Source organism: Eublepharis macularius, chromosome 11 (genome assembly GCF_028583425.1).
Source record: "Eublepharis macularius isolate TG4126 chromosome 11, MPM_Emac_v1.0, whole genome shotgun sequence".
NCBI classification, from domain to species: Eukaryota; Metazoa; Chordata; class Lepidosauria; order Squamata; family Eublepharidae; genus Eublepharis; species Eublepharis macularius.
This window is the reverse complement of record NC_072800.1, coordinates 11,517,305-11,532,260: the sequence shown is the minus strand read 5'-3', so window position 1 is coordinate 11,532,260 and position 14,956 is coordinate 11,517,305. Positions and strand designations below refer to the sequence as shown.

At 47.3% G+C, this 14,956-nt stretch overlaps 1 protein-coding gene across 3 annotated transcripts in view; it reads right to left on the bottom strand.

Moving 5' to 3' along the window:
- Window positions 1–14,956, bottom strand: part of COL15A1 (collagen type XV alpha 1 chain) — a 265,292-nt gene that overhangs the window by 25,432 nt on the left and 224,904 nt on the right. For all 3 annotated transcript variants that reach the window (XM_054990908.1, XM_054990909.1, XM_054990910.1), the window contains 2 exons: window positions 9,618–9,680; window positions 4,678–4,715 (listed from right to left, as the gene is read on the bottom strand). In XM_054990908.1, the coding sequence (XP_054846883.1) occupies window positions 4,678–4,715; window positions 9,618–9,680 (101 nt within the window). The remainder of the gene's footprint in view (window positions 1–4,677; window positions 4,716–9,617; window positions 9,681–14,956) is intronic.

Sequence of the window (14,956 nt, the reverse complement as noted above, 5' to 3'; positions counted from 1 at the left end):
GCCATCCTAAGTAGAGCTACGCCCTTCTAAACCCACTGAAGTCAAAGGGTGTAATTCTGCTTAGGATGGCACTGATAGATACCTAAGAAATTCTGCTCACAGTTCAGACGTGCAAGACAAACAAGCCATTCTGAGGTTGAACTTTGGCTAGCCAAATCAGGATAAAGAGATCAGCAGTTTGTTGATAAGGGGTTGCTTTGGGCCCTACCCCTGCCTGCTGGGCACTTGCTTCTTCTGTTCCATAAAGAACATCTGGGGGGGGGGGGGGAAAGCAAACCAAAAATCTAGGCTGTATTGCTTTTCCTTCGGCACTTAGGAAAGCAAATTGTGGTTCCATTGCTCTAGAACAGATATACATCAAGGAAAAGGAGGGATTATTCCCTATTAAGAGTGGCAGGAGAACTGGGACAAACCCAAAGTACTAAGCCACTGATTTTGGTGGCAGAGAGTGCCCTCAAGTCCTAGCTGACTTATGGCGACCCCTGGTGGGGTTTTCAAGGGAAAAGACTAACAGAGGTGGTTTGCCATCTGCAACCCTGGTCTTCGTTGGGGGCCTCCCATCCAATTACTAAACAAGGCCAACCCTGCTTAGCTTCTGAGATCTGATGAGATCAGGCTCACATGGGCTATCCAGGTCAGGGCCCACTGTTTTTATGGGGATGCTTTTGCATGTGATATGCTTGGAAACATAGTGCCATTTAAAGATCTCCCACTCCTGTGCAAGGCAGATATTTAGGTCTGTGATAGTAATACTGCAAACTACAAGAATTTCCTGGTAGAAAGAGAAAAAATTATTAGAAAACTAGTTATCGAGCAAGGAATCAAACATTTCCTGTATGTCAATTTCCTGAGCAGGCTCAGGAGGTTGTCGGGCAATGGTTTAATTTTAAAGATTTAGGCTATAATTCAGGCTCAAGGTGGCATGCATGGGAATGTCATATTTTATTCTGACAGGTCTGTGAGGCAGGTTAGGCTAAGAGACAGTGACTTGGTCAAGGCAACTTAATGAGCTTCTATGGTTGATCAAGGATTTGAAAACAGATCTCATTAGCACAAATCCAATGCTCTATCCATTATACCATTCTGTTGTGATTTGTGGAAGAAAACACATCACAGAATTGGAAGAGACCACCAGGGTCATCTAGTCCAACCCCCTGCACAGTGCAGGAGATTCACAACTACCTCTTTCCTCCATACCCCCAGTGACCCCTCCATGCCCAGAAGGTAGCAAAACACCACCAGGATCCCTAGCCAAACTTGCCCGGGCAAATTGGGCAAGTGGTGATCAGTCTTACCCTGGGCATGTAAGAAGGGGCCACGAGAACCAAGCACTGATGTAACCCATTCTGCCCTTCCCCTCATGATCTGCCCAAGTTCACAGAATCAGCATTGCTGTCAGGTGGCCATCTAGCCTCTGCTTAAAAACCTCCAAAGAAGGAGAGCCCACCACCTCCCAATGAAGCCACTGAGGGACTGCTCTAGCTGTCAGGAAGTTCTTCTTAATGTTTAGCCAAAAACTCTTTTGATTTAGTTTCAACCTGTTGGTCCTGGTCCGACCTTCTAGGGCAAAAGAAAACAACTCTATATGACAGCCCTTCAAGTACTTGAAGACGGTTATCTTATCACCTCTCAGTCATCTCCTCTCCAGGCTAAACATTCTGAGCTCCATCAACCTTTCCTCACAGGACTTGGTCTCCAGACCCCTCACCATTTTGGTTTCCCTCTTCTGGACACGTTCCAGCTTGTCTATATCCTTCTTAAATTGTAGTGCCCAAAACTGAACACAGTGCTCTAGGTGAGGTCTAACCAGAGCAGAGTAGAGCAATACCATCACTTCTTGTGATCTGGACACTTTGCTTCTGTTGATACAACCCAAAACCGCATTTGCCTTTTATATCCTATATCATCATCAGCTAAATCACTGGGTAGCAATTGAGGAAAGAACTAAGGAAAAAGAGCAATCTCTCTCCAGGTGAGGCCTGTAGCTGTGAAATACATACAAGTTACCTAAGCATCGAGGTCGAGGGTCTGGGCCCATAGAGGCAGACTATTCAAGCCGTTCAAAGGCTGGGGCCCACGTATCTGAATGGCCATCCTTCCCCATATGTCCTTATGTACCTGTTATGGTGCTCTTGTTGCCACCTTCTGGCTGTCCTCTCTTTAAAGCTTGGCATCTGCCAGAGCCCAGGCTTTCCCCCATAGTGTGAAACAGAATCCCTGAAGGAGGTGCCATCTTTAGAAGTTTTTTTAGAAGGTGCTGTAAGGCCATTTGGTTTGCTCAGGGTTTGATCTGCAAGGGTAGTTAATGGGCTTTTATTGTATTATTCATGATTTTAATTTGGAATTGTAAACTGCCTTGAGCCACAAGGAAAAGGTCGGATAGAAATGCATAAATATTTAAGCAAACAAACCAATAGGGATCTGCACTGTTGCAGGACTTGGATGGATGGTGTTGGGTCTCGGGTCAAGCCATCCAAACTACTCCCCAGCCATTCGGGGCATGAGAAAGGACTGACATCTCCTCCTAGGCCTGTTGGTGACCTGGTATCTTGCAGGACACCCCAAGAGGTGACAGGAATTGGCCTCAGGAGTGGGGACAAGACATACTTTGCCTCAGTTTTCTCCCTGAAGGAGAACACAGCCCACCTAGAGATGGTAGTGGGCAGAGCATGGCTTTGGGGTTGCTGGTTGACATGGGCAGAGAAGTTGTGGAGAAGCACCTTGCTGCACTGGATGTGTACAAATCCCCTGGGCTAGACGGGGTGTACCCACAAGTGCTGAAAGAACTTTCAAAAGAGCTTGCAGACCTTTTGTTGATCATCTTCCAGGCCTCTTGGAGGACAAGTGATGTGCCACAAGACTAGAGGAGGGCAAATGTCGCCCCAATTTTCAAGAAAGAGAAAAAAGGACAATCCTGGGAACTACATGCCAGTCAGCCTGACCTCTGTCCCAGGGAAGATACTGGAGCAGATATTAAATGTATCAATCTACAAGCATCTGATGGACAACATGGTGATATGGGGATGTCAGCATGGATTTGCCCCCAACAGGTCCTGCCAGACCAACTTCATTTTCTTCTGTGATTGACTGACAGGCTTACTGGATCGTGGAAATGCTGTCGATGTAGTTTATCTGGATTTCAGTAAAGCTTTTGACAAAGTTCCTCATGATGTTCTGATGGGTAAACTGGTGGAGTGTGGACTGGACTCTAGGATGGTCAGATGGATAGGGAACTGGCTGGATAATCGCACTCAAAGAGAAGTTATCAATGGCATCGTGTCTGATTGCAGGGAGGTGTCCTGTGGGGTATCACAGGGCTTGGTTCTTGGCCCAATGTTTTTCAATATTTTTATGAATGATCTCTGGACAAGGGTGTGAAGGGAGTACTAATTAAATTTGCAGATGACAACAAACTGGAAGGAGTAGCAAACACTCTTGAAGATGGGGACAGAATTCAACAAGATCTGAACACACTGGGAAAGTGGGCAGATTTGAGTAAGATTCAATTTAATAACAACAACATTCGATTTATATACTGCCCTTCAGGATGACTCCTAGAAGTTGTGACTAACCCAAGGTCACCCAGCTAGCTTCAAGTGGAGGGGTGGGGATTAAACCTGGTTCTCCAGATGAGAGTCCCGTGCTCACTACACCAAACTGGCTCTCATCTCATTAACATGGATAAGTGCCAGATTTTGTACTTGGGTAACAAAAATGCAAAACATGCATACTGGAAAGAGGGATACACTTCTGCGTAGAAATTTGTGTGAACAAGATCTTGGGATACAGGCGGATGGGAAGCTAAATATGAGCAGTCAGTGTGGTGCAGCAGCAAAAAAAAGGCAACTGCAATCTTGGGGTGTATTAACAAAGGCATAAGATCCAAATCACAGGATGTCATTGTCCCACTATATACCACATTGGTCAGGCCCCGCCTGGAGTAGTGTGTGCAGTTCTAGAGGCCTCGTTTCCAAAAGGATGTGGACAAATTGGAACGGGTGCAGAGGAGAGCGACCAGAATGATCAGGGGCCTGGAGACCCAGCCCTTCCAGGAAAGACTGAGGGACCTGGGAATGTTCGGTTTGGAAAAGTGGAGGTTGAGAATTTAAAAGGCTGTTTAAGAATTTAAAAGGCTGTCACTTGGGGAGGGAAGGGAGCTCTTCCTGTTGGCAGCAGAGGATAGGACTTGAAACAATGGGTTCAAACTACAGAAGGGAAGGTTGAGGCTGGACATTAGGAAAACCTTCACGTTAAGAGTCATTCAGCAGTGGAATTAGCTGCCTAGGGAGGTGGTGAGCTCCCCTTCACTGGCAGTCTTCAAGAAGCGGCTGGACGAATACTTGTCGGGGATGCTTTAGGCTGTTCCTGCATTGGGCAGGGGGTTGAGCTAGATGGTCTGTAAGGCCCCATCCAGCTCTATGATCCTATGACAAGCCAGGCTAATCTTACTCCTCAGAGTCACTCCTTAGTTGCTTCGCAGGTTCCAGGGCCTCATCTCCTGTCAAAGTGGCAACCCTATGAAGCATCAGGGCAGCATGTTGTGTGGGTAACGTTATGCTGGAAATAAATTTCACGTAATAATTATTTCTATCAATTAGACAGTGATCGCGCCTTTTATAAAGGGTTAAAAAAGACACCCAAACCGAAAGAATCCTGCTGCTTCCAGACAGTAACTACCTTGAAGTGGCTGAAATATGTTGATGGCAGAGGAGGACCTGGAAAGCAAGGGGGAAAATTATCTGCAATTTCCATTTCTTTAAAGTCTACAGCTATTTTTGAAATTTAAAATGAAAACCATTCATTACAATAGCTTTGACCTTTCCATATGGCAGAGCTCATTTTCTTCTTCTCCATTAATTAGCAAACCTCTCCGTCATGCACAAAGTCAGTATATTCACACAGAGATGTGGCCAAATAGCACCGTTCTCTTCCAAAGGGCCCATTTTATCAGATACAGCTTTTAAAAGTTAGAACATTTCTTTGCATTTGAATTCCGTTCCTAAATGCCTTCTCATTGGGCTGCCTGCAAACACGGAAGCAGAGCAACGCCTGTCATCACCTTCTGGAATTGCAGAGTTCCAGAACCTCCTAAGTGGAACCTAAGTGGAACCTCCACAAAGAAATGCCTTCTGCATCCAACACATGCAAATAATCCAGACTGTTACCAGGGTTGCTACCACAGAGGTGCCAACATTTCCAAGAAGAAATCAATGGAGTCATGGACAGTCTTGGTTCTTTCCCAGTACAGACTGTCAGGTCAAACAAGGGGGTTTCCAGACCAAACCACAGACTGCAGCCAGAATGAAAAGGATCTAGAAAACATGTTTCAACCCAAAATGGGGGATTTTAAACTAGCTGATAATTTCTTGATGCAAGGGGGGTGAAGAGGCAGCTTCTTCAGTAGAGGTCTACTTGTGTGGAGCACAAGTGAAGAGGGAGGAATACATGTGAATCTCTTCACTTGCCATTCAAGTGTCATTCATCACTTCTAGCTTGGCTCTGACTACTAGTTTGGTGTAGTGGTTAAGAGCGGCAGGACTCTAATATGGATAATCAGGGCCATTTCCACACGGTTTACCTGTGCTTATAACGTCCCGGTAGATCGCGCAAAAAACGCAGAAGATCGTGTTTCCTCGCGCGAGATTTGTGTGACGTCGCGTGACATTGCGCAAATCTCGCGCGAGAAAATGCGATCTTCCGTGTTTTTTGTGCGATCTACCAGTTCGTTACGAGCACAGGTAAGCTGTGTGGAAACAGCCTGGGTTTGGACAATCAGAGCTCTCTCAGCCCCACCTATCTCACAGGGTGATTGTTGTGGGGAGAATAATAATACCCTTTTGTAAACCTCTCTGAGTGGGCATTAAGCTGTCCTGAAGAGCGGTATATAAATCAAATGTTATTAATATTATTACAGCCCTGCCAAGCTCTGGCAGTGAAGAGAGGGTACCTAGAAGCAGCAGGGGCTGTTTCCATAAGTCCTAAAAAGAACATCCTACTCACCAGATGCTGGCAACTTTTTTGCAGGATTTCTAATGTCTTCATTTCCAAACCGGATGCAGTCAGTTTTGCTTCCATTTTCACAGCACTGTGAAGACTGCTTGCATCTATTCTGAAAATGGAGGCATCAGAAATTCCGCAAAAAAGCTGCCAGCTTTCAGTGAGTGGGGCATTCTTTTTAGGATGTGTGGAAATCAGTTCTACGTTTTAAAATCCCACTAGGGCTTCATCACAACTGCAGGTTAAGTCAGTTATGCGTAGCTTGAGAGAGACACCTGGACTTACTGGTCTTCAGACATACAGCCGTAACTAGTCCTCCACCCTTGCATAGGTTAGAAGAGCTATAGAGCTGTTTGCCAAGGAGCGGTCAGTCCATCACAAACTTTTCCTACTGATCTTCCACTAATGGAAATCTCCCAGAATCTACATGTATAATTTGCTACATGCTTTAGGCCAAACACAGACTGACCCTTGATTGCCACATGACCAGCATATCTACTCTTGAATCCGTGCAGACAGATGAAAAGCGCACCAGGCTCAGCTCAGGGGTGGACTGAAATCGACAGCTGACTGAGGAGTAAGCCAGGCTGAGTAGCCCCAGCGGAGCTCTAAGCGGTCTCTTCCAGGACCACAAAACTCAGACCTGATGAGCAGCAGCAAGTGTGGGGGTCAGTTAGCAGCAGTGCAAAAGGAGGCTATGAGCGAGCCAGGATTCATACTGGTGCCACCAATGAAGTCTATGCTGTGTTGCCCCTACAGGGGTGGCACAGCTCCCAGGGCTTGGTTCTGGTTGCTCCTGGCTGCCAGCAGCCCTTTCAGTTGGTGGGCCCACTGGGAACACCCCCCCCCCCCGTTAATTTACGTGGCCTGCCTGCCCCCTACTCAGTTGGCACACACAAGCAGAGATACTGGTGGCTGCTCCCACGGGGCCCCAGTTCTGTCTCACCCACTTACATTTCAGATGACACGTGATTACTCAGAGCAGTTCCTCACTAATTCACTGGCCCTACACATTGGGTGACTCACTGTCAGGGCTTTTTTTCAGCTGGAACGCGGTGGAATGGAGTTCTGGAACCTCTTGAAAATGGTCACATGGCTGGTGGCCCCGCCCCCTGATCTCCAGACAGAGGGGAGTTGAGATTGCCCTCCGCGCCGCCGAGCGGCACGGAGGGCAATCTAAACTCCCCTCTGTCTGGAGATCAGGGGGCAGGGCCACCAGCCATGTGACCACTTTCTCCAAGGGCCACCCACTAAGTTCCACCACCTCTTTTCCCAGAAAAAAAAGCCCTGCTTACTGTCATAAACAACTCAATGGGTTTTGTGTATGAGGGTCAAAGGAACATGCCCTCTTAGGGTCTCACCACACAGTGACGCCTGGCATCTGCTCTTTAAGTGTCAGGTTTCGCAATTTTACCTGGGAGCTGTAGTTTTAAAAGAGCTGTTGGATAAAGAACGATTCACTCTTTTTGTAAGACAAAGAGTTGCGGGGTGGTGGTGGTTTGAAAAAGAAACAAAGCTTTTGACTAGTGCCCTTAACTCCTTAGCTGCTGAACTACACAGTCTTCCCCCCCCACACACACTTTATTTTAAGATCTGGCAGATTCCACCCGGGGAGGGGGGGGTTGCTGAACTACACAGTCTCTCCCTCCCTGCCCCCTCTGGGTGGAATCTGCTGGAGGGCAGGGGGGGGGACTGTGTAGTTCAGCGACTAATCTAGCGGCTCTTTTAAAACTACAGCTCCCAGGTAAAACTGTAAAACCCGATACTTAAACAGCACATGCCAGAGGTGTCACTGTGTGGTGAGACCCTTGGTTACAGGAAATGAGTGACTGGTCTGTGCTGGCAGCATGGCTAAAATTATGAGATATAAGTCACTGCAGCGAATCCTCTTATAACACAATGCCCCCCCCTAACCTTGTCTACACCAAACAGGAGGATTTAAACTTTGCAGATAAGGTTGCCTCATCCTGCTTAAATGTTTTTGCTCCCTCACCTATGGAAATCTCTTCCCTGTTATTATGACCTGTCTGTTTTGTGGAGCAGCAGGGCTTTTCAGCCATGCTAAGGCCTTCTCCCTCATTCATGACCTCCTTTCAGAGGGCCAAGCTAGAAGTGACGAATGACACTTGAACAGCAAGTGAACAGACTCACGTGTATTCCTCCCTGTTCATTTGCGCTCCGCTCGATCACGTAGTCACTTCTAGCTTGGCCCAGAGTCATTATGATTTCATGATCCTTTACCACTTATCTTCACTTTGACCAGTCCCTGATGGGATGGAACTGCAAATGGTGGGGAAGCAAAGAGCGTTCCATGTTTCTTTTGTTCCCACTACCTAGGAAACTCTTAACAGATCACCCTCCTATAGACTACAGTAACTTGTTTCCACGTGCTCTTAAAGGGAAGGCCCACTCACCAAACGCTGGCAGCTTTTCCCAGGGAATCCAGACATCTCCGTTTTCAGAATGGTTGCATAAAGCAGGCATGAACCCGGGTGCCTTCAGGCACAAGCAGACCCTACCTTGCCAGCATTTCTCAATGAATGGTTTTCCTGCTTTAGATTGGCTATCCAATTTAGACTGATTGAATTGCCCGCCAAATTCCCACTTCTCTCATCAGGCTGTCTCCAAACACCCCCTCCCAACATATACACCTCCCCTCTTTTACCTTTATTTTGAGCTTTTATCTGGAATGTAGACCACCCCAACACCCCCCCCCTTCATCCTGTTATGTTACACCTGTTCTCCTCACCTTGCTCTTTCCCTCTTTCCAACGTGAAAATAAAATAATTTTTAAAAAAAAAACAACTCCGCTGTTTGTCCTGTAATTGGCAAGCTCCTGCTGGGTTGTGTTGTGTAGCTACTTGAGCTCTCCACTGACACACACATGTGTGCCTGCTTCTCTCCCTCCTTTTGGGTGCATGCTCAGCCCAGCTGTGCTCGAGCTTGGCACATTCCGCCTGGCATAAACTTTTGCTTGCCCAAGACTCCCTTCATCTTGTGAGATGCTGATGTGGTGCGGTTTTTGTATGCTACTTTATGGATTATTTGCTGCCCAGATGTCCTGGACATCTGCTTTGGTGCACAAACCTCTGCTTCGGTCAGCCGTGACGGCCTTCCTGGTTTCTCTCTTGCTCTACCTCGTTAGCCACTTGCCTTCCCATCTGGAGTAATTTGCTTAGTACTTTGGTAGAGTGATTCATTCTTTGGTGGATTTCTTCATGTTGGGAATTATATTAGAGCTTGATATTATTTCAACAGCTTAAATTTGCTAATTCCCAGCCCAGATATTGGTACTGTTCCTCTAAATATTATTTCTGTTTTACTCTATCTGGATCTCAATGTCTCTTCCAAATGTGTAGAAGTGCCTTATTGCAGCTCATGATCCCAGATTGCCTCTCTGTGGATCACTGCTGACATGTGAAGGTGTCCTTTAAGATAAATGTGGATCCAAAGCCAGCTGCTTTTATGAGCAAAAGTGTTTATTCCATGTGCTTAAGTGTCGGTTTGGGCTCACTGTGGAAGGTGGGCCACATTCAAACTAACATTCATTTTTTATTGTACGGATCAGCATAACTTCATACATCACCACCATCTAAAGCAAGAAGTAGCTGTTATGATACCTGGTAGCCCACGGTCTCCTTTTTCACCTTTTACGCCTAGTGGACCTTGGACACCCCAGGAACCTGTTTTGAAAAAAGGATTGAGAAAAAGCAATCTCAGTTAAACAGGAGATTTTCTTTTTTGCAAGACATACAGTGTCTTGCAAAATGGCAGACTATCAGGAAGACCATCAAGAAAAGGAAATGGGTTTACCTGATGAAGTGCTATGCTTTGTATGGACAGGAAGTCATCCCATATACGCCCCCCCCCCTTGCTAATATCTAGCAGTTAGCCACCCGGCCACATGATTTGTTTTTATTGCTGGATCATGCAATTCGTATGCTGCTGCTACTGTCTTTTAGAAATCACTGTTTTTATTGATTTTTAGTTGGTTTTAAACTAAATTGTTATGCTGTTTTATATTTGTTGTATTCCGCTCTGAGCCCACTTGTGGGGATAGTGGACTAGAAATATAATAAATAATAATAATATTCTACAAAGGGTTACATCCCATCTTCTGTGAAACCAACCAAATTCAGACTAATAGGGAGTGATGAATAAAGGCACAGCCTTCCCAGAGAATTCACATTCCAGCATCCATTCTGGTCAATAAATGGACTTATGCAAATATGTCCTGGATGTTCACTTCCAAGCAATCCACACTCACTAAGTTCACACAGCCCAAAGGAGTAGTAGGATTTGTGCAAGACCATTAATCGCTTGAAACAGATACTGGGCTGAGATACAGTTTCTGAGGAACCTGCAGCTTGTCATATCACTCCCATTTAGTCACAAGTGATGTGTGACTTTGATTGGTTTGGTTGCCTTAGAGCCTGGCATTCTAAACTTTTTTTTTCTTTTTAGGGTTGTTAAAAATAAGTTTTGGCTTGGAAGGGATTCATAGTGTGCCAGTCTCATTTGTAGAATGTTGCTTTGGTGTGCCTGTAATTGTATGTTAATAACATATCCTACCTTTCACAAATAAATTGTCCAAAAAATGTCTGTTGTGATTTGTTTGCTTCTGTTGCAGATTAAACATGGGCATGAATTGAAATATGAATCATTTTTCGTGACGAATCGGGCCGATTTATGTTTTGTGAAAAAGCGTTTTGTGGGGCCTTGGTTTTCACGTAATTCATGACTTTTTGGGCTGATTCGTTTGATTCGTGAATGATTCGTTATGCCAGACAGGCTGGTGCTGGTCCATTGATTTCCTAGGCAAAATAGGCCCAGAATGTCAGCAGATCTTTTGTTGCTATTGGAAACCCCAGTCTTAGCCCACTTAACCTTGATAGGCAGCTCTCCTTGCCAACTGGCAAACCCAGTATCAGGGCCACTGCCTGGCTCTGGGGCCCAGCTTTGTGTGGGTTCCTCACCTGAGGTCTCACACTCTTCAAAGTTTTCTTGTTTCTTTTGTTTCCAAATTATTTTTTCGTGCAGCACTATGAGGTGTAGAATGGAGGGCAAGGGTGGTCATGGGAGAAAGAAGTGCAAAGCTTGTCCAGGTTGCCCATTGGTGCCCAGCAATACGGGGGGGGGGACATCTGGGAGGCACCAGAGACTCCAACTGTAGATCTGCCTGTGGGGGCTGTGGAGGAGGCAGAACAGGTCTCACCGCTGGCGGGAGTGGAATTGGATATCTTCAAAAAATTTTAGGAAGACAAAGATGGGGGATCTCAGGATGAATGGCGGGGTTTTGGAGCAACATCCAGCTCCTCCACATCCCAAACTCTTGGAACTGTCCCTGCCTGCAGTCTGCTCCTCACTCCATCTTCCCAGCCCAGCGCCACACCATGGCCGGTAATCCTTCGTCCTCCTCCTGACTCACCAACTCCTGGTCGCCATTTCAGTCAGGCATTCTGGCAGCACTTCCAGACCCTTCTCAATGACCCCTGTGCAGTGCTCCTGTGTTCCTGTGTTCCTGTGATACCGTGGTGCATAGGGGCTGTGACCCTAAGCACCGGTTGTCAACTGCCCTCTGCTTGCATCTGCAAAGGCAGAACCCGAGCCTGTTGCCTTCAGAGCCACGCGAACCATCTGGCTGGTGGACAAATAGGGTTTCTGATCAGAGAGAAGGGGGAGGAGAATGGGAGTCCACCCTGAGCAAGAAGCCTTGCACCAAGGGTGCTGTGGGTGGGAATGGAATGTCCCGGCAGGCTACCCTGCAAGAGGTTGTCCCTCAGGGTCAGCGACGGTGCCCAGCAAAAGAGTTGGGGGAGGGCTCAGGAGGTGGGCACTCATGTGGTGGCGGAGACAATTGCCCTGGATGGATTCCCTTTGTCTATCATAGACGGTGTGGGCTTTTGGAGGCTTCTGCGTCATTTCGCCCCCTGGTTCACAATGCCGTTGCAGCAGACCATTGGCCAGCAAGTCTTGCCAGCCCTCTACCACCGTGTGCGAGAGATGGTTTATAAGGAGCTGTTGGGTGCCAAAGGGCAGACCGTGCATTTCATGGCAGATATATGGAGGCTGTCATCACGGCTACCTCGCCTTCACTGCCCATTGGTGGCAACCGGAGGACCTCTGCTGCCCCGGGGAAAGGCCAGGGCCCCGGGGTGAGGTGCTACCCTTGGCACCGGGCTACAGAGTGGTTCTTCTCCAGGCATGGGGGATGGATGGGGATCACATGGGGAAGAATATCACTGCCATGATCAAGGCAAGACTGAGGGACTGGACGTCCAGGGGAGATTTTGTCCATGGCATCATGGTCTCTGATGCGGGAAGTAACATGCTGGCAGCCCTGGGAGAGGCATCCCTCGATGGCCTTGTCTGCTTGGTGCACAAGCTGCACCTGATCATGATGGATGCTCTTGGGCTAGGTAGCAAGGTCAAGGCCGGCTGGGATGAGGGAACGTTGTCCATGCGCACCTTGTTGGACAGCTGCTGACATCTGGCTTCCTACTTCTGTGAAGTCTTTGCACGAGCTGCTTCAGAGGCAGGGGAGGGGGGCGATCTTGAACATTAGCTCTACTAGGACATGCCCACCTTCTGGAACTCCACCTACGACATGGTTAGTCATCTGGTGGAGCAAAAAAACCAGGTGCAGGACATAATGTCGTCTGTGGCTATTATGCGGGAGGGAGAGGAGGTCAGCCTCAGCTCTACGGACTGGTTGGCCCTCTTCCAGATAGTCTGTGTCCTGAAGCCATTTAAGGACATCACCAAGCTCCTCTGCTCCTACCAGTCCAGCCTGGGACAGGTCATCCCCCTGATCCACGGGCTGGACCAGGTGCTGGCCCAAGAGCTGGAGCATGAGGATGCTCTTCTCCCCAGGGTCAGGGACTTGGTCAGGAGGTTGCAGGTGGGCATCGCCGCCCGCTTGCATCCTCTCTTCCAGGAGCCGCTGTATAGACTGACGTGCATGTGTGGCCCCCGTATAAAGGGCAGCATTGCCTTTGGAACGGCCAGCTGCAGGAATGGAAGAAGGACCTGTGCAGAGCAGTGAGCAGGTTCCAGGAACAAAAAGTGGGACAGAGGGTTGAGGGTGTGGAGGGGGGATGGAGGAGGAGGAGGGGGGGAAGGTGGTAAGTCAGCCAGGAGTCCCCGGCCACCAGAGCCCTCCCAACAGGGACCCACCACAATTCTGGTCCTCGGTGGTGAGCTGGGCGGTTAGCAGCAGCAAGGCCAGCACATCTGTCAGGGCGGAGGACTTGGTGGGGGCAATGATGTGAGAGTACCTTGCTGAGCCTGCTGAGCCCCCCAACACCAACCCCCTAGAGTATTGGGCAAGAAAATCTGCCATCTGGCCGGACCTCTCAACCGTGGCCACTAATATCTTCTCCTGCCCTCCCACCAGTGTCCAGAGCGAGCAGGTATTCTCCCACCTGGGAGACCTCCTCTATCCCCACTGCACACATCTGCACCCGGATCTGGTGGATATGTTGTCCTTTATCAAGGTCAACCTTCCCCTGCTTGGCTAGCCCTCCTTGGACCTGGACTTATCTGGGCTCTGCATGAGAGAAACCCCTTAACAAGGAAACACAATTATGCTACTCTTTTACAATAGGATGGATGAGCAAAATTAAATTTATTCTTGGGCAGCGAAATGGATTTTTCTGGCTCTGCTCCTCCTCTCTTGCAAGTGACCCCCTCTGCCCATTTCCTGTTGCATTACTGGCTTCCAAGAGAACTCACGAGCGATTAAGGGCTTCTCTAATGTCAACCAAGGACAGAGCTAAGTTGTCTTGTTTGCACTGGCTCTACACAATTACATAAACAGATACAAAGCTTGCTGAATATAAACTTCAATCATCTTGGCAGAAGATTCTTTTCACAGATTGTAAAAAAGGTATGCTAATACAGAACATGTAGGACATGGGCCGATTCCAGACGGCCCTCTGCATCCCAAAACGTTGCACGTCGACCTCGCGCAAAACTCGCATGAGAAAACGCGATATTTCGCGTTTTCCGCGTGACGACGCGCGACGTTTCGGGATGCGGAGGGCCATCTGGAATCAGCCATGGTGAGGAGTGGATTTCTAAGACAGAATAATATGGCTATTGGAGACCGGTCTATAGCATTTAATACATTCTCAGTTTTTTACTACTCAGGCAATTTTATTATTTCTCCTGCTTAAAATGTGCTTTCCTTTTAAAAAACCCTCCTCTCTGCATGTATTAGGTATCCACATATCTTGACTTTTGTGAAGCCTAGGACAGAATATAAAGAATTTGCTGCTAAAATATTTTCCCCTTTATTTCCCAACAGGCTTTGAATTCAATTGAATTCAAGATCTCACAGCACGTCAAAACATAACAGCAGCTACAACATCTTGAGAGCCTACAGCAGTTCGGCAGACGATGAGAACTTATTGGCCGATAACATATAACAGACTATATGCCTAATAAACACTTTTCGTTTCACTTCCCAAAGCGAGTTTTGAATGGTACTAATAGAAGGCCATCCTGTAAGATCTAGTTTAGATTAACTCTGCAGTAAAGAAGCCTGTTGATTACAGAGGGGAAATGTTGCATCTCTTGCACGTCCACTGCGTATTTAATCAATTCAAAACAGATGGATGACCTGAACAGCCAGATTAACCTTAATGCTGAATGCATTGCAGAACTCTTCCTCAAGTTGGAGATCTTGGAGACGAGCCATAAAAGATCCGCAGGTATTTGAAAACTACAGCATTGCTTTCACTGGATGACTGGATTGTAAAAATGATGGAGTTAGCGGAGATGGCTAAACTTACTGTTTACAGCTTTGATCTACATTGTCTACATTCATAACCCCTTATTGACTTTCTGCGTGAAATGGGAAAAGATGAACTGATGATTTGTGGATTTGGTTTCTAAGAAAATAAATTTGGGAAAATAGGGGGGTAATATAGAAAAGGTAAATTTTCAAGGACTAGAA